Source organism: Python bivittatus, unplaced genomic scaffold (assembly GCF_059951505.1).
Source record: "Python bivittatus isolate LINGU-HERP-01145 unplaced genomic scaffold, Pbiv_v1 ctg000440_np1212, whole genome shotgun sequence".
Taxonomy (NCBI): domain Eukaryota; kingdom Metazoa; phylum Chordata; class Lepidosauria; order Squamata; family Pythonidae; genus Python; species Python bivittatus.
This window is the reverse complement of record NW_028277063.1, coordinates 5,458,428-5,483,013: the sequence shown is the minus strand read 5'-3', so window position 1 is coordinate 5,483,013 and position 24,586 is coordinate 5,458,428. Positions and strand designations below refer to the sequence as shown.

The 24,586-nt window shown below is 45.3% G+C and overlaps 2 protein-coding genes across 11 annotated transcripts in view; one reads left to right on the top strand and one right to left on the bottom strand.

Moving 5' to 3' along the window:
• The window catches only part of ALDH16A1 (aldehyde dehydrogenase 16 family member A1), a 43,380-nt gene extending 34,696 nt beyond the window's left edge, over positions 1-8,684 (bottom strand). For 4 of the 5 annotated variants that reach the window (XM_025168853.2, XM_025168852.2, XM_088142739.1 and 1 more), the window contains exons 1-4: positions 5,833-7,075; positions 4,403-4,788; positions 1,590-1,692; positions 276-402 (exon numbers count right to left, since the gene is read on the bottom strand). In XM_025168853.2, the coding sequence (XP_025024621.2) occupies positions 276-402; positions 1,590-1,692; positions 4,403-4,788; positions 5,833-6,664 (1,448 nt within the window). In that variant the 5' untranslated portion in view covers positions 6,665-7,075. Of the gene's footprint in view, positions 1-275; positions 403-1,589; positions 1,693-4,402; positions 4,789-5,832; positions 7,076-8,470 lie in introns of those variants that run through there. The other variant, XM_088142741.1, reaches the window with a different exon arrangement.
• Positions 7,901-22,831, top strand: PIH1D1 (PIH1 domain containing 1). 6 transcript variants are annotated; one of them, XM_025168854.2, is made up of 11 exons: positions 11,027-11,131; positions 13,078-13,269; positions 13,353-13,465; positions 15,081-15,147; positions 15,948-16,133; positions 16,745-16,806; positions 17,846-17,930; positions 18,099-18,195; positions 19,658-19,748; positions 19,871-20,014; positions 22,586-22,831. In XM_025168854.2, exons 3-11 carry the CDS (start codon positions 13,379-13,381, stop codon positions 22,631-22,633), a joined length of 867 nt encoding a protein of 288 aa, XP_025024622.1. In that variant the 5' UTR covers positions 11,027-11,131; positions 13,078-13,269; positions 13,353-13,378; the 3' UTR covers positions 22,634-22,831. The 6 variants fall into 6 exon arrangements, with proteins under 6 accessions (XP_007431711.1, XP_087998869.1, XP_025024623.1 ...); XM_007431649.4 differs by lacking the exons at positions 11,027-11,131; positions 13,078-13,269 and adding an exon at positions 7,901-8,033; XM_088142743.1 differs by lacking the exons at positions 11,027-11,131; positions 13,078-13,269 and adding an exon at positions 7,949-8,084.
• The last annotated feature ends 1,755 nt before the right edge of the window (positions 22,832-24,586 follow it).

Below are 24,586 nucleotides of genomic sequence, written 5' to 3'. Positions count from 1 at the left end.
TTGCTACAGTATCTTAAAAGAGAAACAATCCCCTCTAGATGCTGACTTCAGTAATCCAGCTGCCTTCCAGTCGGACCCCTGGTGATTGCAGTACTTAATGTCCAGATATTATTGAATTACACTTTGTAGCATCTCTTATTACTGCTGTCCCTGATTTGAGCTGCTGGGATTTGTGGTTCAGAAAAACATATACAGCCACTGGTTTCTCAATCTGTGCTTAAAGAAACATATTGTATGTAAGTCCCCAACACTACCCTCTTGTGACTGCCACTTACTTGTAAAGGTGCCGGGCTCGAGCATGGCCAGGGAGTTGGCTCCAGCTTTCAAAGGCCTTTTTTGCAGCCCCAACAGCTTTGTTCACATCTTCTCCAGTGCCTTGGATCGTGGTGGCCAGCGGTTCCCCTACAGGATGAGAAAAAAAGGAAGAGGTTTTTTTCCCCTCTTGCAAAGTCTGCCATGAAGTGATTGAAAGGTACAGAAATGTTTAGCAATTTTGGGCAGCACAGGGTTTGCAGTTGCTGTTCTAAGGAATCTAGTCCACATTTTGGGGGGAAGAAATTAGAAGCAGTCAATGCAGTTTTGAGACTTGGAAGCAGGAAAGGCCAGTATCCTCTTTATAGTATCCGCTTTAGCCTCAGTTTATTCGCAGTTTCATGGCATTACAAGTATCAGGGAAAACATAGCATTTCAAGCATCAGAGAAATTGGGCTTTCAGAGCAGAAACATACAAAACACTAGACCATCCAGTCTGCTGCCTTTGTGATTTCCAACCCTACTAATTCGTGCTCTATGCCAAATTTTATCAACCTGGAGCCTCCACATGCATTGGCACAAAAACTATCAGTATTCCCAGCCACTTGACGCAGCCACTAGCCATACTTAGTGGGAATTTTGGGAGTTGTAGTCTTAACAGATTTGGGAGCCAGTCGGTTAGGAAGGCTGCTCTGTGCCAAGAGAAGCAAAACGATGCACATTAAAGAACTTGATTAATTGAATTATACAAGGAACAGATTTACTATTTGAATAGCATCCATAAGGAAGTGATCAGAATACAGATGAAGGTCTGCTTATTTAAATCTGCAAGGCTTTTATAGTTTCACAACTGCAGAAGCAAAAAGTTCGGCTGCTGAAACCAAGAATACATAAGGGAAAAGCTGGAATTGATTTGTGTCTGCAAAATTTTGAGATAAATTCTGACAGAGAATATTAGTTGATTGGCTGAACATTAGTAGATTCAGAGCATCTAGTCCCTTAATTCTATATGGGGAGTCACTTAATGGAGTCACCACTTTGCATTAGGCTATGGTTGCTGGACCTCAATGTTTTAAGAAAAATCAAAGCATGTCTCCCAAATACCTGATATCTGCCATTTCTTAGTTACTGTATTTCTGTTTTTCACTTCCTAATGCAGGGCTCTGTTTTATCAGAAGGCTTCACTCACAAGTTTGCAAGTTAACTTTATGACAGAATTACAAACTTCCTTCAGTGCCTGGTATGACTTCTGAGCCTCCTTGGGGAAGTCACAGAAATGCAGAATACATGTTGCCACCCACAACATTCACCCCATCTTGTTCGCCCACCATCTCTACCTGTGGTAGGATTCTTGACAGTGTAGGTCTCTCGTCCATCTGGTTTCAGCCACTTGCCATCTATAAAGTGTCCAAATTTACGACCATGAGATTCCAGCCAGGACTGAAGAGAAAGAGGAAAATTTCAGGTTGTAGGGAAAAGAAGAAACAATTTGGAAGACCTGTTTTGATATACTCCAAAATCTTCTTCAAATAATAATAGATACTTAGCAACCTTTTCCAGAAAACAGAAGGAAACACCAAGATTCAGGGAGGGAACCTGCAGCCTTCAAAAAGTTGCTGGACTCTCATTAGGCCGGCCAATGGTCAGGGTTGATAGAACATCCATTACAATAATATCCACTGTTTTCCTACCCACCCGCCCCCAATCTAGAGGAAAGAACAGAACATTCAGCTTTTGGCATTACTAAATTAGTTGTATGTTAATGCACCAATATACTTAATAAGCTTACAATTTTCCGCAGCCTGGTAACTGTTCCCATATTACTCCAACACTGGCTATTAGAGTGTTGAAGATTCTCCAAACTGAACTTTTACCTCTGCCCCCAAATCATGTCTCTGACACAGGAACATAGTTACTTACAAAGGAACCTGATGTGCAAACAGAGCACAACTCACTTCCCTCTGAAACAAACAAGAAAGGATCCCTAGAATTGTTTCCTATAAAGATTAAGGTGACAGTAGTACAAAGATATTCTTTCTCTACCCTGGAGAGATGTTGTCCATTACCATAGGAGCAGTGGATTTCTTGCACCAGCACAGAACTGCATTAGTTGGCCTGTCAAGACCCTTCTAGCTCTCTGATTTTAGAGAGATCTGTTTGATTTATGATATAGTAGCTTCATACAAGTGCTGGTTTGGGCTCGTAAGCATTCCATGTAAAAGGGAATTTGCTATATTGCTGCTTATCTTCACCATCACCAAAGCCAGCCTCTAGCTCCATTTGCATAGAGAAGATGACTAACATCTCCAGGTTCAGGGTTTGCTCTGATGCTTAATCTGAAAACTTCTAATCTGAAATACCAACAGACTGAATACTTCACTTTTCCAAAACAGGTTTTAAATATTAAAGTGTCAGGGCAAAATTCATAGCAAAGGATGTAGAACACAACCCAGTGTTTCTGACTTACAGCAACAGAATCCTGAGGATCCTCACAAAATCGTGTGTGTGTGTGTATTTATGCCTTCAAGTCAGTTTTTGACTCCTGGCAACTGCCTGGACTAGTCCCTGCAGTCTTCTTGGCAAGATTTTGGAAGTGGTTTGCCACTGGCTCCTTCCTAGGGCTGAGAGAGAATGACTGGCCCAAGGTCACCCAGCTGGCTTCGTGCCTAAAGCAGGACTAGGACTCACAGTCTCTGAGTTTCTAGCTTGGTGCCTTAACCACTGCACCAAACTGGCTATCCACAAAATTAATAAAAGAGGATAATTTGCCTTACTATTCCCATCAGCATGCTATCTCTTCCCATTCTTTTTCTCTCCTCCCCTCTCCAAATTTGTAAGGCAAGAGAGAGTTAACTCTCCTCCCCATTATGACTACATTCCCTCAGCCTGCCAAAAACCTGTCTGGAACAGTGAAAGAAATTCAAATGGAAAAGGTGCCCATCTTCCCATCACATGTACCTCCCCAAGCCCACAATTCAACCTCTTGGCAGACGAGAGAACTTAGCTCAGGGGGTGAACGTGTTCACTGCTAACTGCCATCCTGTAAGAAAGATACCAGGTGATAACAAAGATCTTGACCTGGGATTTTAAAGGACCACAAGCTAAATTAGAGGTCAAAAGCTACATTTAATTAAAATAAATGTAATGCATAATTCTTCCCTTCCCAGCGGAGGCAATTTTGCAGGGATTCTGGGGATATATACCTAAGACCATAGAACCTCAAACTGTGCACCATGTTCTACAACCTCACCCCTATGTGGTCCCTGGAACACTTACAGCTGATCTGGCACCTTCATTGGATGAGGCAGAACAGGGCTGCCAATGTGTTCACATTTATTTAGAGATCATGGAGGTCATATATTCAGGGGTGTGATCCCTGAATTCAAAACTTGTGTTTACCCAGCCAAAAACTGCAGGTTTTTGGAGAGACAGAGGTGCATGTACATATGATTTACAAGCTCTCTTGCAAGTAAAGACACACTAAGAGGTGAGAATAGCTTCCTGGTTAAAAGAAATCTCCAGCTCCTTTAAAGAAGTGTACATCTGCCTTCTAGGTTAGCTGGTATTTCGATCCAGTTTTGTCCAAAGCCTTTGGTGTCCTTCAGAGATCTTGGACTATAACCTCATTATCCCCTAGCATGGATTGAGATGGGTAGTCCAACACCTCTGGAAGATGCTAGATTGTAGAAGGCTAGCTTAAAACTGTCAAGGATTTTAAGGCTAAAACAATTTTTGTAAAGAAGCTAATCCTACTATAAGAGTTACTGGGGGTAAGAGAGAGTGAGATTGCCCCAAAAAGGCACTAATTTGGGTTGAATGTCAGAATACAGAAGCCAAACTTTGAAACCCCCAAGAAGGGAGACTGGAAGACATTCCAACCTAGGTCCCACCAGATGTTCTGATTTACAAGTCCCATCATTCCTGACCATGGGCTATGTTATCTGAGGCTTATGAGAATTACAAGCTGGGTTCCAATACATTAAACCCAAATGTGACTTGTTCAGCTTTGGTTTAGTGTGGTACAAACTTAACCCTGACAGTTCATTCATTCATTATAGTTGAACAAACAATGGTTCCTCCCCCCAAGCCTCCAGAGGGGGGGGGAATTAGGCTGGTGGGATCTGAAAGGCTGCTCTAAAGCATAGGCAACCTTTAATAGCAGGGGCTCTTGAACACTGGTGTCTTTACAAGATCCCTCTTCAAATTCTTTGCAGACATCTCTGTTCCGCTTCTCTTCCTTTACACGCCCAGGTCCATTCATCTCCTTGTCTTCTCCCACTGTGTCCTTCTCCTTCTGGCTCTTGGTCCACATCTGCCGAACCCAATCCATCTCAGCTGTCCAAAGTTGCCGGTCCTTCTCCCGTTGGGCTTTCTCTTCTTCCCACAGCCCCTGGAATAGCTTTTCTCTCTCTCTGAAATGTGTCCGGATATCTCGCACCAACTCATCAAATTTGTCATCCCAAGGTCTCTTCCGTCTATTCCGGAGCTGGGCCAACTTCTCCCGTGTGCTCAGCAGACTCCGTGGCCTGGAAAAAGCTGGTGGCAGGGAGGAATGAGATGAAGAAAGTATTACTCATCTGGAAGAGATGAGGACCAAAGCTGTGTCATTGGAGCTCTCCAGGCACGAGAACCAGCATCTGGCATACATAGACCAGCAAAGTGGCATGTCCTTTCACCATTCATGTAGACAAAGTGGGACTACTAAGAATCAAGAGGGGAGATACTAACATACACAAGGAACCCTGAAGTAGAAACATCAAAAGAGAAAAAAAAATCCCTAAAACCCATACAATTCAGTAAATATTAAATGTCTGGATATGAAGCGAAAAACAATACAGAAGGGAGGAAAAAAGGAACAGCTGGCACACTGAATTTAAGTACCTGTCCCTATGATACTATCTAGTTGATCCTAGCTCTATTTTTACATACTGTATTACCATTAAATATTAAACATGAAATATTAAAATTCAATGGACAACATAGATCCAAAGCATCTCATACACTATCTAGTCAAATGGCTCCCTGAAGGAGAATAAATAAAGCATCTAATGATTTGACCTCCAGTCAACTATAAATCACAAGTGAGAAGACGCTGTTATCATTCTAATCCAAGCGTGACCAAAGTCATTGTGAAACAGTTTAATCAGGCTTTTAAACAGCAGTTTGCCTGCTTATCTCTGACACTTCAATATCTGAAACTTTTCACCAGGAAATCCAGCGAACCGGCTGGGCAGTCCAGGAAGAGGAGGTGCTAGCTTCCCATTCTAAGCTCACATCCCTGGGAATCAACCCCATTGAGCTCAGGGGGCGTTATCTCTAAGCCAGTGTTGTCCAAACTTGGCCGCTTTAAGATGAGTGGACTTCAATTCCCAGAATTGAATTCCCCATGCTGGCTGGGGAATTCTGGGAGTTGAAGTCCACTCATCTTAAAGCGGTCAAGTTTGGACAACACTGCTCTAAGCAATGAGGTCAGAGATGAAAGAGTTGGTGAGCCAGAGATCCACTCGATCACCGATGTCTATGGGCGAGGCCTTTCTCCCTCTTCACACCCCACATCACGCCACCCCCTTTTCCACTCACCTCTCCGGTTCACCCCGGTTCTCCAGGAAGCGGCCAGGTGCCCCGGGGTCTCCTGCTGAAGCAAAGACTCCTCCACCATCCTGGATCTGCGCAGGTCCCGGCCGGGGGTCTCCCCCGGAGCGTCTTCCTGAGCAGCGTAGAGGTAAGCCCCCTCTGCTCCCCTTCCTCCCCCGAGGAGGCCGGCCTCTTCCCGCGGGGGGCTCTTCTCCTCCTTGATCACGCCACCCGCGACGTGATGGTGCAAGATCGATGGCTCGGGGTGGATCAAGCCCCCGGCGGCCGCTTGAGAAGAGGACGAAGAGGCGGCGGTGGCGCCGGCAGGCTCGCCCGGCGGGTCCAGATCGCTGCCGTCGGTGACGGACACTTGAGTCCAGGCGTACTCGTCCTCCGGGAGCTCCGGATCCGGATCGAGATCCGGATCGCTCTCCTCCTTGATCACCACCTGGCACCACGGAGCGCCGCCGTCGCCGCCGCGGGCGCTGCCCCCGCCGCCCAGGATGGCGTCGAGCTCGTGAAAGAAGCGGCAGCGCTGGCGGGCGACGCCGTCCTGCAGCTTGGCTTGCTTGTAACTCTTCTTGAGGTCTTTGCCTTTCGTCCGGCACTGGTCCTCGTCGCGGAAGTAGCCCTTCTCCGCCATGCGCTCGGAGATCCACTGGTAGACGTCGGCATTCCGGTGGCACCGGTTGAGCTGCGCCTGGATGGCCTCCTCGCCCCACAAGGCGAGGAAATCCAGGGTCTCCCGGTGGCTCCAAGTGGCCGCCCGAGTTCGAGGCACTTTGGGGCGATCCGTCGTCCTCGGGCCCAGGAAGGAAGAAGGGGAAGGCGAGGACATCCCGGGGCGGGCGAGGAAGCGGGGTGGGTGGGCAGGTGGGTGCCCGGGAGCAGAAGGACCAAATCAAAGGGAAAGGAAAGGAAGCGGGGGGAGGGGAGGGAAGGGGCCCCCACCTCTGTTTAATTAAGAATCTAACCCCGGTGCACGCCGGGATATACCCCCCTCCCTAACCCAGAAGACCGAGCGAGGCGGAGTAAGAGGGGCGGGTACCTCCGCGGTAGCACGTAACCCGAGGTGGGACTTACTGCGCAACCATTGGCCAACGCGCCCGTGGTATGCATATGAACCTGATTTAAATCGGGACTCTGGCTCGGTCTGCGCCGGCGCAATAGAGGGGGAAAGTCTGCTTTGTACCCCCGCCCCCCGAAAGAGCAGAGCTCTTACCTCCCAGGGAACCCGGGAGTCAAAGCGGTCCTCATCCTCTTGGCTACTTTTCTTTCTACTCCTGATCTGGCACGGCGTCTGAAGGTCCCCCTCTCCCCAGCTGAGCCTAATCCGGCTGTATCTTAAGGAGAGGTCATGAAGCCATTATTAACCCTGGACTGAATCGCAGTAGCTATTCCGGATTTCTCTCCCGAAAGGGAACACCAGCAAAATGAAATCCGCTGATTAGGCGAATTGGAAATCAGGAGTCGATCGAATTCGAATACGTCTGAAACTTCAGGGCTGGCATTGGTGGGGGGATGACATTGGTCCAGCGATCCCGCAAGGACAGGTTTCTTTCACCCTCCCCCCTGGGCCCCCGACCCAATTGCTCCGAAGAGCCTCACGCTCACACGGGCTGTTTGCAAGAAACGCTCATCCTAGTTTACTGAAGTACGATTTGCTCATCGACCCAACTTTCCAGATTTGGACGACGCTGAGTTGCAGAATAACACGGGCTGGGACACTGTCCACGCACCACCTAAGCCACAAACCTAAGTTTAAGGCTAAAGCTAATTTTAGCGCGCTGTTCCAGCCTGGCCACGCAGAAGTTTCCAAAACCGTAGCCGTGTGACTCCAATGCAGCAAAAGCACCCACAGACAAAACCAGCCACCTTGGGACACTTGGCAGGCTAATACTGAACACAGCACGGAAGTGATCGCGGGTCCCAGCGCTTGGGCTAAAACGCTTTTGTTGCGTTTTTCTCAACACAGAGACATTTCCTCGATGCAGATTTCCTCGGCTAAGGTGGAGGCTACTTTTGTGGATTAAAACCAGGTGGAGGGATCCGAGGCAGAAGCGCTGCCGGGTCCTGCGAGGGAGGCGCAAGCACGCCCGACCGTCCCCCGGCGGGTCTTTAGCAGCGCCCAAATAACGCACCCCAAGAGCACCCGCGGAAGCGACACGTCCCGAACCTGGATTGTCAGTAAAGGCCGCCCTACCCGGGTAGGACCGGGAGCTCAGCCAGTGAAGTTGGCTGCCCTAAAAGGCGCGAAGGTCAGGGACTGAGCGAGCTTGGGGGGGGGGGGGGGGCGCAGAGAAAAAGCTAAAATGCGGGGTCAAAAGGGTGCCTCCTGGGGACCGTCTTGGGGGGGGGAATCAGGACAGAGCAGCATCTCCCCGGTTCCGCTTTGGAGCTCCTCCTTTCCAAAGCTCGCTTCCGAGTGGCTGCAAACCACCATGGCTTAACGACGGCTAGTTGAGTAAGTTCACCCCCGCGCTGAGCGCGAACGGCATTGTGGTTTAGCGCGACGCGGGAATCCAAACTAGTTTCCTTCGGAGCCCCCAGATCACGCTGCCCTCACGCCCCCCGGATCCTGCGCTCTCCGCCTGGGGGGCTCCGGCGTGGGAGGGGACCCCTTCCAGTCTCCCGTCCCCTTACCTGGGCGGTCCCAATCGTCTCCGGGACCGGCCCATACTCCATGGAGCTGTAGAGATCGTAGACTGAAGGGGCCCCGCGGCTGCCTTCCGTCGCTGAGGAGCCGGCCATAGACCCCAGTCGTGACTGCTCCGTCCTGACAGCGCAAAGCACCAGCCGCGCAGCTGGAAAGCATCCCCACTGCTTTAGAGAGGCACTTCCGGCCTCCCAACTGCCATAGAGATCAGGTGGGTGCAGAGAAGGGACCCGCCATAAGGCTAGGGGGCGGAACATAAACTGACTATAGAGATAGAAAAGTAATTCTACCCTCAATGAGGACTTTAGCATAGCGCGGCATCACACACATTTTTTCCCCCTCAGATTGGTGACAGATGGCTTGGTTATTTTTCAAAATGCTATGCTCAGAATAAAAGCAAAGCCCCCCCCCCCGCCTCGAAAATCTTTTCAGACTAATACTTCTTATTCCAGGGCACTTTTGACACCATTCACCCCTTTCATGGGATAGAAACGAGAGAGAGGCATCTGAAGGAATGGAGAAATCTAGCCTTTTAGTCTAGCACAGTCCTCTTTGGTAGATTAAAAAAACTGCATGTTACATTTTTGAATGAGGAAAGCTATTAAACGTAGCCCAACTACTTACCATCCTCACCAAAACAGGGATTGCAAATTACTGTTCTGTTATTCATCACCATCACCATCATAATATTACAGGTAGTTCCCAGTTTAAGAAGGAGTTCCGTTCCCAAGGTCTGTCCTTAAGTTGAATTTGTATGTAAGCTGGAACAGTATTATTGTATATTACTATATAAATAGTATTGTGTAATTAACTTAAACCACTGTGTATTTAATTCAAATCATTATGTATGTAACTCAAATTTTGCTAGAATAGGCTCCGTTCTTAACTATGGGTCGTCCTTAAACTGGGCGTTCTTAACTCAGAGACTATCTGGTGCCTTCATCTCAGAAGTGCCCTGAAGGGAGCAGAGGAAGTTATTTGCAACAACACCCCAACTGAGGCACATAATTCACTGCTAAGCACTTGGAGTGGTTCAAATTATCCTGTTTTGGACAACTTATGTAAAGACCTAACTCCCTGGAGAAGGCTCCAGTGCTGGGAAAGGTGGAAGGAAAGAGCAGAAGAGAAAAACCAGCAGAAGGTGGATGGACTTGGTTACAGTGGCGATGGAAGCACCATTGGATGACCTGAAGGACCAGGTTAGGGACAGTTCATCATGGAGAAAATTTACCTATGTGGTCGCTAACAGTTGACAATGTCTTGAGGGCACATAATGAACCAATCAACCAAAAGACTTGGAGCAGAGAAAATAGCACTTTATAAAGCTGCAGCAGTGTGTTCTAATGGCAGAAAGTGAAGAAGAACTAAAGGGCCTCTTGATGAGGGTGAAGGAGGAGAGTGCAAAAGCTGGCTTGAAACTCAACATTAAAAAAACTAAGATCATGGCATCTGGACCCATTAATTCCTGGAAAATAGAAGGGGTAGAAATGGAAGCAGTAACAGACTTCATTTATTTGGGCTCCAAGATCACCGCAGACGGAGACTGCAGCCATGAAATTAAAAGACGCTTGCTCCTTGGGAGGAAAGCTATGGCAAGCCTAGATAGCATATTAAAAAGCAGAGATGTCACCTTGCCGACAAAGATCTGCATAGTCAAAGCTATGGTTTTTCCAGTAGTAATGTATGGCTGTGAGAGCTGGACCATAAAGAAGGCTGAGCGCCGAAGAATTGATGCCTTTGGACTGTGGTGCTGGAGAAGACTCTTGAGAGTCCCCTGGACTGCTAGGAGGTCAAACCAGTCGATCTTAAAGGAAATCAACCCTGATTGCTCATTGGAAGGACTGATAATGAAGCTCAAGCTCAGATACTTTGGTCACCTAATGCGAAGAGAGGAGTCTTTGGAGAAGACCCTGATGCTGGGAAAGATTGAAGGCAAAAGGAGAAGAGGACGGCAGAGGATGAGATGGTTAGATAGCATCACTGAAGCAATGAGCATGAAACTGAGCAAACTCAGGGAGGCAGTGAAGGACAGGAAGGCCTGGCGCAATATGGTTCATGGGGTCACAGAGAGTCGGACACGACTTAACGACTGAACAACAAAGTGTGTTCTGTATCTCGAAACATCCATCCTCCTCCTAGCTAATCCTTTATACCAGTGTTTTTCAACCTTGGCAACTTGAAGATGGGTGCACTCCAACTCCCAGCATGGTGGCAGGCTGGCTGGGAAATTCTGGGAGTTGAAGTCCACCCAAGTTGCCAAGGTTGAAAAAACACTGCTTTATACCATAATCAGCCATTAGTTTTCCAAAGAAATAGCGCTTTAAGATGCTGCACTGGTCACTTAATTTGGGGGCAGGGCTATCGGATATTGGGATAAATTTCAGCCCCAAAGCAATGCCCAGATGAACGTAGACATTGAAATATTAATCCCCCTCCAAATCAAGGCGAATTCTGTCTCGACATTGCTGGTGCTTCTCACCCCTCTAAGTTTCTATATCTATGCTCGTCTTTAAGTCTATAAAGCATTTCTCTGCTACTCGGAACGGGCAGAGGTGGGGAGTTTGGCTGAGAGGGGCGGCGCGTCTTTCCGTCCCGTCCCGTAGTGAACCGGGAGGGTGAAATTCGTTGCAGAGAGCCCCATACCGAGGTGTGAGTAAGCGTGCATCCATTTACTAACCCCCGAAGCCTGAAAAGCAAAGGAAACTCTTCTCTGTACAGCACATTTTCTGTTAGGTACTGCTCAATAAGGAAGGGTGGCAGTCAAAAGCTGAGCCTAGCCGAATGTTTAAAATGTTATTTTTGCTGTTGTTGATTGGGATTCTTTTCCCTTATTTCTACGAAGAATACAGCAAAGATCAGGCTTTTTAAAGAGAAGGCCTGGAACTAGGAATTGCTTCTCGGTTAGACGTGGGCTGGGAAACAATGATGTACTTAGAGTTAGCAGTTTCAAAGTGTTAAAATTGTAGGTGTGTGACATGTTTACACACACATGAACAAAAAGTGTGTGTATAAACTGCAGTCAAGTACAGGTAGGCCTAGATTAGTGTGAGTTCAAATAGTGTGAAATTTGATTTACAGTAGTGTGATTTATAAATTGATACCAGGTTGCACTTTTGTAAAAAACTGGAAACACTTTATAGATTTTTTGCTGAAAATGGACAAAAATGAATGGATGATCTCAGGATTTACTGATTAAAAAGGGGTGTTTATGGGAAGAAGAGAACCGTGATATATCATTTGGGAGGGTGGGAATGGTAATATGTTTGTAACTGCTGTAAAGAAGATCAGAAGTCACTTTAGATATTTTTCTTCTCCTTTCTTTTTTTCTTCTCTTCCCTTTTCTTGATTTTTACTGTTTCTCACTTTTCCTTTTATCTTTTCATATTTTTTTAATTATTTCTTTATGTTTCCATGGTTTATTTAATCTGTAAATTTTTTTTCTCAATAAAAATTATATTTTAAAAAATTGATACCAGGTCACATTTAATATGAGCCAAAATGTTAACAGTAGCACTTAGGGCTATTGTGAATAGTAAAAGGGTACAAGTGTCCTAGAAGAGCACTTAGGGGCTTATGAATACAATCTTTTTTTCATCCCTATTTTAACATCATTTGGGGATAATTGAGAATTTACCATTTTTTTAAAAAAAGTATTTGCCCTATTTTCCATTGAAATATAATTCAAATAGTGCAAATTTGAATAATATGACCATTTTGTGGGATTTATTTACCATATTAATTGAGACCACCTCATTTCCGTGGGAGATAAATTGCATTCAACTCAATGAGGTTTGTAGAGGAGTTGACAGGTTTGGGCTGCTAACATGGATTGTAGGATTTTGCTACTTTAGTCACAGCACAAATTTGGGGCCAAAAGTGGGCTTGGAGTAAGAATGGAATTTGTAGTAACAGAAGTAGCAGCAGCAAAAAGAAGAAATTTCAAATGGACAGAAGTAAGGTTGGAGTGGAGCCAGATCATAATAAACAGTTTTCCTTATATGTATTTGGTTGCTAGGTAATCATTGGTTAGTTGTGTTTATTGTAGTTTATGCTGCAGGGATATTGTGAGACTGGAGAAAGAAAAGTGATTTTTCTGATTTCCTTGGAGGGAAGGGGGATGTGGATGTTATAAATAATGGAATTAAAAACCAAGGCCAATGGGACCCAAGAGGAATGAGTTGGAACTTGGTTTGGGTGGTACAAGGAGTCTGTCAGTTTGATGTTCCTGGATCTTCTGTGGTTTTCTCGTGTGGATTGCAACTGCAGTTTTAACATTATTTTGGTAACTTTGCTATGAGGTGGCTGTATTAGTCTGCAGTAGCAGAAGTAACAAAGGGCCTTGTACTCTCTTAAAAACAAATTAAAATATATAATGACTGCATTATTCTTTAAAGGCTCTAAACCTCTTTGTTATCTTCCCTAGTGTTTGTGAGATCTTTCAGCATTTCTGCCTTGTTACTACACCGCTGTTCCATGGAGAAAATATGATGGGTGTGTTCTAGGCACCTGTGCTCATGGGAAGGGAAGATGAATGAGCATTGGCTTTTTCTTGGGGGTCTATCCTAATACACCTTCCTCTGATTCATCTTTCAAAGGTTTGAGGAACGTGCGTGAACACTGTAATCAATTCTTTCAAAAATCAGCCTCTGCCCTTTAGGCTGATTTCTTCCTGACCCAAGGCTTCCATGCAGTTTTTCCCAATTTGGCACCCTCTGGGTGGCATATTGGATGACATAATTTTCCACTACTATGGGTATAATAGTCCAACACATCTGGACAGATCCAAGGTAGGAAAGTCTGGTTTATAGTCAGTCTCTCTGTCACTTTTTCTTCTAAAGTTTGGTTCTTAACCCTTGCTTTCATTCTGTAGCCTCTGTAGGGCCCACCAGTTCCAACATGGCATCAGTTACAGATAAGTCCCTGTTATCGGCGGAGCTACAAGGAGAAGAAGATGAAGAAGAATTCCGTCGGCTCCTACTTCAGGTGCTCTGAGGGCAGTTTCTTTCATGTTTAAAAAAATTGTTGGGTTGTTTTGGAAACAGAAGCAGGATTCTTGGGATAGAGAACAGAGGGAGCTTACAGCAAGAATTCAGGCTGCGGGCCATGGTCCAGAAGGGCAGCAGGATCAAGGCAAAGAAGGCGTTGATGCTAGAACAAAAAAACCTCTTGACTTACTAAAACGTTTCATTAATATTCCCATAAATTAAATCCATCCAGTTTAATATGCTCATTTCTTATGTATTCAGTTATTTTTCCCCTCTTGTCCCATTAAATCAGAAATAGTGACTTTTGAAGTTGACGTTTTTGGGTGGCCTGAAGGCTGCAGGGTGGGTGGGGCTGGCATTTTGAAGGGACTTTAGGAGGCACTTTGCTTTTTCGCTGTGATGTGCCTATTTTATAGCTGACATGACGTTTTCCATTTCTTTCCCACTTCAGAAGAGGACCACACCATCACTTTTCAACAACCTAAGTCAGAGGAGATTGGGGGGGGCTACAGAAAGGGGTTATGGGAGCCATTGGTGGTCTTGGGGACCATAAATATCGCAAACGTTGCAACTGCTTTTGATGGGGGGCAGTCAAGTTGGGGAAGGGCTGCCTCTGAATCATAACTCAACAGGTATAGTTATCTAGGGCTACGTAGCTCTTGTCAGGAATGATTTGTGGAAGGACATCTTCATGTTCAAGACTATTGCTTTCAATGCAATCAGCCTTTGCAATTTGATAGAACTGTGTATTTCAAAAATGCATGTCTAAACCATACCAGACACATAGTACCAAAGCCATCATGACCTGACGTTATTGTTCTGGTTCAAGAGGCAGTTGGTTTTCGTAAAAGCATTTGAAACTTGTTAGTTGAGGTAACAGGCAGATATCCCTGATGAACAAGACACTGCATTTTTATGAAGTGGCTAAAATGTGACTCTTAAATGTCACTCCTAATTATAATGCTTATTCAGGTTATTTTTCTCAGTAATAATTGCTATACATTTTAATTGTTGTACTGACTTTATTTATTTATTTATTTGCCTTTACCTGGATGACATTGATAACAATTTAGAATGCGTATGCCAGTGTTTCTCAATCTTGGCAGCTTGAAGATATGTGGACTTCAACTCCTAGAATTCCCCAGCCAGCCATGCTGGCTGGGGAATTCTGGGAGTTGAAGTCCACATATCTTCAAATTGCCAAGGTTGAGCAACGCTGGCACATGCAGTGTTACAAATAGCTGGTAATGATGGGAGGAGTCTGGAGCTCCATTGTAATTGGCATCAGAGCCCTTGTGTGATATCATCTTCCTCATCCACCATCCAATGGCTACGTTTGTTTATTATGATGCCCAGGGACAGCTTTCCAACATATGGCATGTACCAGAAGTGTTGATCTATGTTTTCCAAAATTCCAGGTTAAAGTGGCCTTATTCTCTTCTTGTCTGCAACCTGCCCTTGCAGGAGTGATCAGACAGACGTGCAACGAGAGAATGAGATGAACTAGGTTTTCTTTCAGCCGTAAGAAAGAGAAGCGATGCATCGATGGGCCTGGTTGCTGACAGGGTGGTCCATGCAGGGTTCATAAATCCATCCAACTATTCTCTCCCTAGGCAGCCCAGAATATCCAGGGATCCGTGCCTTCTCCGGCAGAATCCAAGCCTATCCGTCCACTCCCAGGTAAAAAAAAAAATTAATTACTGCAGAAAAAGGTGACATGCTAAATGAAACAAGGGAATGTGAAAAAGATCTAAGATATTGGAGAGAATTTCTCAAACCTACAGGGAAATGAGACAGCCTTCTCCTTGCCTGTCACATGGGTTTGCTCATTTCCCCAACACTCTGCTTCTTTCTCTCTCTTTCTTTTTCCAGCCCTCCTTTATTTCCAAGCGGGATGTGAGATAATAGGGGATGTTATGATCTGAAAGGGGACGTGGAGAAAGTTATGGGCAATAGAATGAATTGATAGATAGTATTTTTTAAAAAAGACTATTGCAAAAATAGTGTCATATGATATTCCTATGCTGCACTGTATTAAAAAAAAAGATTTCATATCAAAAAGTTTTAAATACAATAAAAGAGCAGGAGCTTTGCAGGGAAACTTTGAAAGCTAGAAAAAATGAAAATCAGTTCCAGCTGCTGTGGGTGAGACAGAGGGAGGGTGGGAGGATAGTATAAAAATTGCTCAACTAAGCCTGCTGTATAAGGTTTTATAGGGTTTACAGAGTTTTACCTGTCCTGGACATTTTGGATTTGGACACAATGAGGCTTTTCTTGCTTTATTTCAGTTTGCTTTATTTCAGAACTAGTTGGGGGTGTTTGGGCTCAGTTTCCACCCACATCCTGTTACTGCACGTTTGAATCCTGTGCTAAGATAGGAAGAAGTCTGGTCTGCCAAATTGCAGGAAAGATTCTGCTGTCATTTTCTGGTTTTGCTGCATGTGTGACATCTTCATCTGGGACCTTTTTTTCCTGCTTAGGATTCTGCCTTAAAACCCATACAAGTTCTGGTGAGAAGATTTTTGTCAATGTCTGCAGGTCCCTGCACATCCCTTCCCCACCAGACCTAACCAACGAAGAGCTGGCTTGCCTCATTGAGTCAGAGAATGCCTCCACCTTCCGGATCCCCATGAGTCTGGGGGAGCCCCATGCAGAAGTGGACAAGAGTGAGTGGTCAGCTGATTAGAAAATGGATTGGTGCTGAGATAAATTGCACAAGCTGGGAAATTAAGCCATATTATAGTTTATCTATCTGATTGTATCCACAATTGCTCCTCAGGTCATATGGTCTGGCTGGGCTGAGGAGCAGCAAAACCATTTTTGGTCATAGTGGGGATGGCAGTAACATGTAGCAAAAGTACATTCATAATTACTTCTATCTGAGTTGCTCCCAGACTTGCCCATTCAAGCCCTTCCCAGAGGTGCTATTGGAAATCACAGAGAATGACAACACTCTTGCTTGCTTTTTATTGTCGTATGGATCACTCCGTGTTCATCCTACACTCTGCAGAAAATCTGCAAAAGAATTTAAATCTTATACACATTTCTAACCATCCTGACGGAAGTGGAAATAGTGTTGAAATACACAGATAAACATGTCTTTCTACATTTTTCACATGGGGTGGGTTTATATGGGGAACTTCCCATTGAGACGATACCATGTAATTGTACCCCTTCAAGAACAACGATTAACACAGAGCCGGTTCATGTGCACTGTGGACCTAAGGAAGAGCCATCCCCATCAGGAGTCAGCCTAATGCTTCCTTCTTCCTTCCAGGCGGTAATGGTTGCACAGCCTACGAAGTCACCATCAACAGCAACTTTTTTAATAAGATGGAGGTGAGTCTCCTTTTTTTTAATGGGAGCTTGGGATCTGGGTACTCCAGAGAGGAGTCTTCCCTTCCTCTGCTCCCCCGATTGCCTTTTTCAGCTCAACAGGAGGCTAAGTACATGACCTCAAATGGAGTCAAAGATGAGATTTGTATCTTGTACCCTTGATTCTTTTATATCATACCTGATTGATCTTTTCATTTTTCTTCCCAGTTTCCACATCAAAAATAATCTAGGACTTCATTGCGGTGTAATTACATACATTTCAGGCCCCGGAGTCTTTTCTATCCATTGTTATTTTTTTTACACCCAGTCAGTATGGTGGATAATATATATGCCTTGTTTACTGTTGAATCCAGCAGGCATTTTTTATTCTGGTGGTCTCACACAACACTATAGTTAAACAGCTTTTTTAAATGGGTGGCCACAAATTGAACCCAGGATTTCTTCCATGCAGAGCATGGACTTGATCATTGAACCATAGGCTTTTCTCACCTGTGATCTGGCCTTTTCATGTAAATGGTAGTGCTTTGCACATACAGGTAGTCCTCACTTAACGACCACAGTTGGGACTGGAATTTAGGTTGCTAAGTGATGCAGTTTTAAGCAAATCATATCACCAGACCTGATTTTGATGACCTTTTTTGTGGCGGTCATTAAGCAAATCATGCCGTTCCCTGTTGATTTTGCTTGCCGGAAGGTGGCAAATGGCGATCATGTGACCCCAGGATGCTGCAACCGTCATAAGTGTGAGCTGGTTGCCAAGCGCCCGGATCGCAATCACATGACCACAGGGGCGCTGTGACAGTCGTAACTTCAGGCACCGGTTGTAAGTCACTTTTTTAGCGCCATCATAACTTCAAACGGTTGCTAAATGAACAGTTGTTAAGCAAGGACTACCTGTACAGTACTCACATCTGGGGATGCTCCCTAGAGGTGTGGGATTCTGTTGGGGAAAGTAGTTTTCAAGCCATTTTTTTTGCACAACCATGAGAAAAATGGGCCTTACGTTTTCTCAATTTTCTCTCCCATCCCTGCCAACGTCAAGAGCAACCAGTTCCTCAAAGAATTCTTCCTTACGATAGCCATGGAAGGGTTGTCAGAGAAATACAAGATGGACATCAGCAATCAAGGTACAGAAAATAAGAATGGTGGCAAGCAGGGCATTTGTTTGGTGGGTGGCATGGTTCCTTGAACATAAGCAATCTGGCAGCATTGCCACGCTCTTCCTTCCCTTTGGGCCTGGCTGTAGCTTTGAATCTCTGCAACCAGCTGACACTGTTGCTTGTCTTCCTTCCTAGAGTGGCGGATTCTGAAGAACAGGAAGTTTATGGGCTCCATATCGGAACAGAATATTCGCACTAAATCCAAGCCCATCATCCAAGAGATGCACAGCAGGTGTGCTTTTTTGCATTGGGGGGGCTCTCCTTTAAGCTAAGCCGCCACCTTGTGCTATTAGATCCCCCCCCCCTTTTTTCCCAAAAGGAGCTCTCTAGCTGTTCTGGATGTCATCTCCATGATCCCTAGATAGCCTAACCATATGTTCAGGACTGGATATGACCTCCTGGAAATAGCCTTTTTCTGTCCTTTTGACTCTGAGGTGCATCCACCCTGGTCAGACACACTCTTGCCAATTCTGGATAGTGGTGGAGCTGGCACAGCAGAATCTTTGCCTGCTTGCCCACATTCCTGTAAGGGTGGGATAGATCTGTTATAATCAGTGGATTCATTGCGTGCCATCAAGTCAGTGTTGATTCTTAGTGATCACATGAATAGATTTTCTCCAGGATGATCTGTCCCTAACCTGGTCTTTCAATGCTGCTGTAACTGAGGATCCACCTGGCTGCTGGTCATTCTCTTCCCCTCTTTCCTTTCCTCTTTCCCAGCATTACAGACTTCTCTGGAAAGCTGGGTCTTCGCCTAATGCAGTGTTGTCCAAACTTGGCCACTTTAAGATGAGTGGACTTCAACTCCCAGAATTCCCCAGCCAGCAGGGGAATTCTGCTGGCTGGCTGGGGAATTCTGGGAGTTGAAGTCCACTCATCTTAAAGTGGCCAAGTTTGGACAACACTGGCCTAATGTGTCCAAAAGGATACGTTAGGAACTATGAAGAAATTACCAGAATGAGCTTGCCATTTAAGAAAGCTGCTAGGTGGGAATTCTGGGCCCAGAATGGTTTGGCAAAAGGAGAAGAAAGTGTCAGAAGGAGACTCTGAGATTTTGTTTATTAGCCTTTTTGTAGCAATACATGCCTAGTCGGTCGAAACCCTAATCCACCCTAAACCTTATCAGAGGATGACAGGATCCTCAGATACAATAACTGAGAGTTTGAGTTAGTCAAGGTACTTCATGCGCAGTCCTTTCTCTCTCTCTCCATCTTTTTTTAAGCCAACTGGATTTTATCTGACATGGTGTACCTTTCTGTAGCCAAACGAAAGGGAAAATCAGAATGCCGCATGTTTTGCAGAAGTATACTGGAGTTGTGAGAAGAATACATGTTGGGAATAAGGGTCAGGGTACTTGAGAAAGATCATTGGGAAGCTTATGGTTTTGAAAGATGGGATGGGTATATATGACCTAAAATAGGATGGGATCAGGCTGGACTGGTGGATTGTAGTGTGTATGGATTTTCTTTTTCCCCAAACTGCACTTAGTACAAAATGAGGGGACTGGCAGTAAAATGTTGTGGTGTGGAGGGCAGACATGCTGTCTACCATCTAATCTGTCCCATCTCCCCTTATTTTCCACCCAGTTTTGCCCCACAAAATGCCATCAGAATTCTGTACTAGCCGGTTGTCTTTGATCTGCATTTGGCACAGCTCTCCTGGTCTAACTGAAGTCCGTTTTGCTCATTTCTCAGCTCCGCTACAGCTCCTGAATTCACCATAGTTGCGGAGCCATCTACCAGTCACCCAGATCATCTAGTGGCGAAAATCTGCCTCCCTGAAATGGTAACTCCGTAGCGTGTGGTTTACGGGGAACACCGATCTGTTCCAACTCCAGCCCAGGTGCTGGGACTGGTTGCATTTTTGTATGTGTTTTTCTCTCCCCCTCCCTTCTGCCACTACTGCAGATCTCAGTGAGACATCTTGAGCTGGACCTAGGAGAGGACCATATTGTGTTACGGGGACATCCTGAACTCTATCATTTGGACATTTTCATACCCTACAGCATTGTCCCTGAGGAAAGCCGGGCTCAGTTCCACAAAGAAACAAAGGTGAGGAATTAAGAGGAATTAAGACTTGGAGAACTTCATCCCTTGCTCTCAGACCAGCACCTCCCCACCCCCAGATTTTCAGTCCCGAAGAGTTTGGATCTGTTCAACTTTTCTTCCTAAATTTCCCCTCCTATCTCAAAGTTGCATAGTAACCCAGTCTCCTCTGAAATAGATAGTAAATTGGTCACACTGAAAGGGGGGCCTAGTTTTGGGAGGTTTCTCAGCCTCAATCCCAGTCTCTTCCATTTCAAGTGCTAGGGTGCTGGTCATGCAGCGATGAAGTAAATCCAAGTGCATGAGAGCACTTTAAAAAATTAGGCCAAAGTGGAGGTTTTTTCTTTTTTGTTCCCACTGAGATGAAAAAAGGAGAGACAACCTTCAAGAAGCTCTGAAAAAGGAAGCGCTAATAGAGGGATCTGTATAAAATAGGCACAAAGTTGCCTACATCGGTGTTTCTCAACCATGGCAACTTGAAGATGTGTGGACTTCAACTCCCAGAATTCCCCAGTCATCCTACTGGCTGGAGAATTCTCGGAGTTGAAGTCCACACATCTTCAAGTTGCCAAGTGTGAGAAACATTGCCCTAGACGATCAAGTTGAGTAAACCTGTCTATGTTAGAACTTACTTTCTGATAACCTAGCTAATGTTCCAACTTAGTGGTTCTATTTGTGTGACACACTGAACCACAACTTAGCCAGCCACGTGTTTGCCTAATGTCTGAATCCAATCTGTGTCATTCATTTATGGTTCAATCTCTGCTTACGCTAATTAAGAAAATCATGTCTAAGCTATCATGGGTGAGCGTGCATGCAAACTTCCTCTGATATAGATTTATCCTCAGAAATCCTTTCAGTCTTCTTAGCACACAATCTTTTGCCCTTCATTGAATCACCTGGATCTGTAATTGCTGCCGGGGTTGTTTGTGGCCAGCTGATCTGCCAGGAGCTGAGTGGCATCCATAACAAACCACCATAGTGCCAAAATGACAATGCGTGCATGATGATGCCATGAATTAGATATTTGTGTTGGACGTCTGTAGCATTTGCATAATGACATCACATGCATGTTGCCATTTCTCCCCTTCTCTGCCCTTCATGGGGCTACCTTGCAGGAGCAACACCCATTTTTCCCCACTATTCAGCTGATCAGCCTGTAGATGAACAGGAATGAACAAGCCACCATTATCAGCAGAGGAGAGATTTAGAGAAAAAGTGCTCAGAGGACCCTTCCCCACCCCAAGATCCTGATCTATAGCATTGATTTGACCCCAATCTAGCACCAGAGGTAGTCTGTGAGACTGAAAAGTTGCCCACCTCTTCCGTAGCTGAGGGCTGCTGCATGTAAATTATGGGGGCAAGTTTGATTCTGAAACCTTTAATTTCTCAGTCTGATTGCTTTAACTGCAACACCACAAGCTTTCTTGCAAGCTCTCCTGTCTCTGATGAAGAATCAGTAGGTAGAGAATATAAAGCCAATATCTTTCTTTTAATCAAGCATCTGCCAGGGGTGAGGGGGAATCAGAATGGCAGCTGCAACTCTGCAATTGAGGCCCCACCCCATTTTTACGCATCAAATACCACAATGCACGTAAAAGGGGCAGGGTTTCCATCAGACAGCTGCAACCACCATCTTGACTTGTTAACGTCACCACCGCGGACAACCCTGTTTATGAAACCATTAGGAATCAGAGGTTTAGACTAAAATTTGCAGAATCAGCGAAGTTAGCAAAAGTTCCAGTTGCCAAAGAGCACAAGAAAATAGTCTGAGTCCAATACATTTATCCAACATTGTTTCCAGGGCTGGGTTACTTCCAGTTGGCAAACTTCATCTTGGAAGCTAAAATCCTCCATCAGTTTTTCTGTATCTCCTCAAGTATGCAGGTTTACTCAGAAATAACCCCTTAGTAGACCTTCACTCCAAAGGAGCTTTTCCTTTCAGGTGTCCACTTTTTCACCTCTGCCCAGCAATGCTGTCATTCTCTGTTTTAGGAGATGATTTGGAGTCTCTGGTCCCATGCTTGCACCTCCCTGCCTGCAATGCTGGGCCTTCATTGATTTCTGAAGCCTTCTCAGATTCTTCTGTATCCTCAGAAGATGAAGTTCCCCTGGTTCTAACCAGGAAAGAGTGCAGCCAGGCATTCCAAATTCTGTGGTCTGACCTTTGCAGGAGAGGGTAACTTGAAGTCCCAAAGCTGCCTGCAGCCCTGAAACACCTTTTGGTGGCCCTTAGAATCCCTTCTCGTCATTGTGAAGTGGGAAGACATGAAGCCGTGTAAGCCATAAAACAGGCTTTACAGAATGGATAGAATGCATCCTCACCCCACACTGTATGGCTCTCAATTCTTCCTCCCCCCCCCAAAAAAGGAGTGTGTTCCCAGCCACCAAAGATTTCCCATTCCTGGTCTGCAGTAATGCAAGTGCCAGCTGTGGATCGGCTGCTTGTTTGGTCCTTGCAGGGCTGGGTCCTATCAGGTTCCCTGGGCCCTTGATAACTTGCCTGTCTAATCAGATGCAGCAACAGGAAGCGCTTAAACCCCCAGATCACCCTCCCCTTTCTCTTCCCTCTTCCAGATCCTTACTGTCATGATGCCTGTCCAACGCCCATTGCTGTTGCCATGAACTCCGAACAGACAGTCTGGAGGATTGATCACGGTGTAGGCTGGGGATGTGCATTATGGACATACGTCTCAGCCTCATGGGAGAAACATCAGGGATGACGCTGGACTTTGGGAACAGTCATCCCTAAGGCATGCAGACTTTGTACCTAGAAACACAGAGTAAAACAAGTTGGATGAGATTCAGGATTTGTCTCCATTTTTCCTCCTACGGTTTGTTTTCAGCCTCCCTTCCACCCACAACAGCTGTCACTCTTTCCCATTTAACTTTGCCTCCTTCTGTAACACACAATCCATGCACCCTCCCCTTTTGCTCCTGCAATCAGCTCAACTGCAGTCTGTGTTCAGCTGGGCCCATCTGCCCTTCCATTGGGCCATGTTTAGTTCCTTCCATCTTGTTCATGAAGGCTTGTTCTGGGTTGCTTCAATTGCGGAGGGAGAGGATTTTGAAGGGTTCCTGCAAGAAAGGCTGTTGTGGTAGGCTCCAAACATGCCCTCTTCTGAATGCGTTCCTTTCTAATGACCATGCCGTGGCTAGAAAATCAGCAAAGCAGGGGATGGCCAAAGCTAGCACTTTTCTTCCTTGCATGTTGCCATGCCCACTGAACTGGGCAAGATCAAGCAAGCAAGAACTACACCAATTTCAGTAAGGAATCTTTAATGCTCATCTGGGTTAAGTACAGAATCTTGGAAACCATAAGAGGAATTTCCCACCATCACTTAATAGTGAATCAATTAAGGCAGAGTCTCTTTGAATATTTTGAATTGCCTTTTCCCTAACTGGGAAATTTCTCCCTAAGTGGGCTGAGTTATTTCTAAGATAACAACTGACTCACTCCTCTGTTCCTTTCCCAGCCCCCCCCCCCCAATCTCTCTCATCTGCTTCATTTGTATCTGGATTCAGGGAAAATATTCCAACAAGCAAGCTGAGGTGATGCATTCCAGTCCCTTGTCTCAAGAGATACTCTGCCGCCATATTTGGAGGTCCACCCAGCAATCTTAATGCTCTTGTTTGGCCAAACTCCAAGGTCCAAGGTTCCAAGGTTGATGAAGCTCTAGGCTTGCCTTTGTCACTCTGGTATTGTCCAGATCTGTCAGCATTATAATCCCCCAAATTCCTCTGTGGGCTGAGAATTCTGGTCCTCTTTCTTGTTCTGAACTGAGGGAAACTGAGGCGTTCTTCACCTAATGGCTCAATCAGTTTAAAAAAAAAAATTATACCATCTTTATTATTTTTATAAATAACTCAAGGCAGCGAACATACCTAATACTCCTTCCTCCTATTTTCTCCATAACAACAAACCTGTCAGGTGAGTTGGGCTGAGAGAAAGTGACTGGCCCAAAGTCACCCAGCTGGCTTTCATGCCTAAGGCAGGATTAGAACTCATGATCTCCTGCTTTCTAGCCTGGGGCCTTCACCACTAGACCAAACTGGCTTATGCTATAATTGAGGATTTAATTGTGACAAAGATGCCAACTTCCTTCTCCCGCGACACTTTCTTCTTCTGTAGCTGCTGCTGCTGTTGCGTGGTCCTTGCAGAAATGAAGGTGTGTGTTTTCTCTTCCACCCCCGTGTGAATGTCTTGTTCGCAGATGTGATATTTTCAGAATTGACTTTATACGTTGCTGCCAAAATACTTTGCAACACTTCATGGGTGCCATAATTTCTGAGCCAATTGTGAAATCTTCATGATTGAAGGCTCCCATTCCCACCCCTTATGCAAGGTTGTACTTTTCTGGCAAGTTGACCAAAAACAAAAGTTTGTAGTCCTCCTGGTTTTCAACAAAATCTGAAAGATGATAGGGCTGTAGTGTGCTAAGTGAGCATTTAAGCATAGGGAGCTTTGGTTTTTAAAAAATGTGTAATAACCATGAACTATATATGTAGGCCTTGATCCAGTAACTGAAACCTTGTCTTCAAAAATTCCTCACCTAATTTGCAGATTTCAAAGCAAGT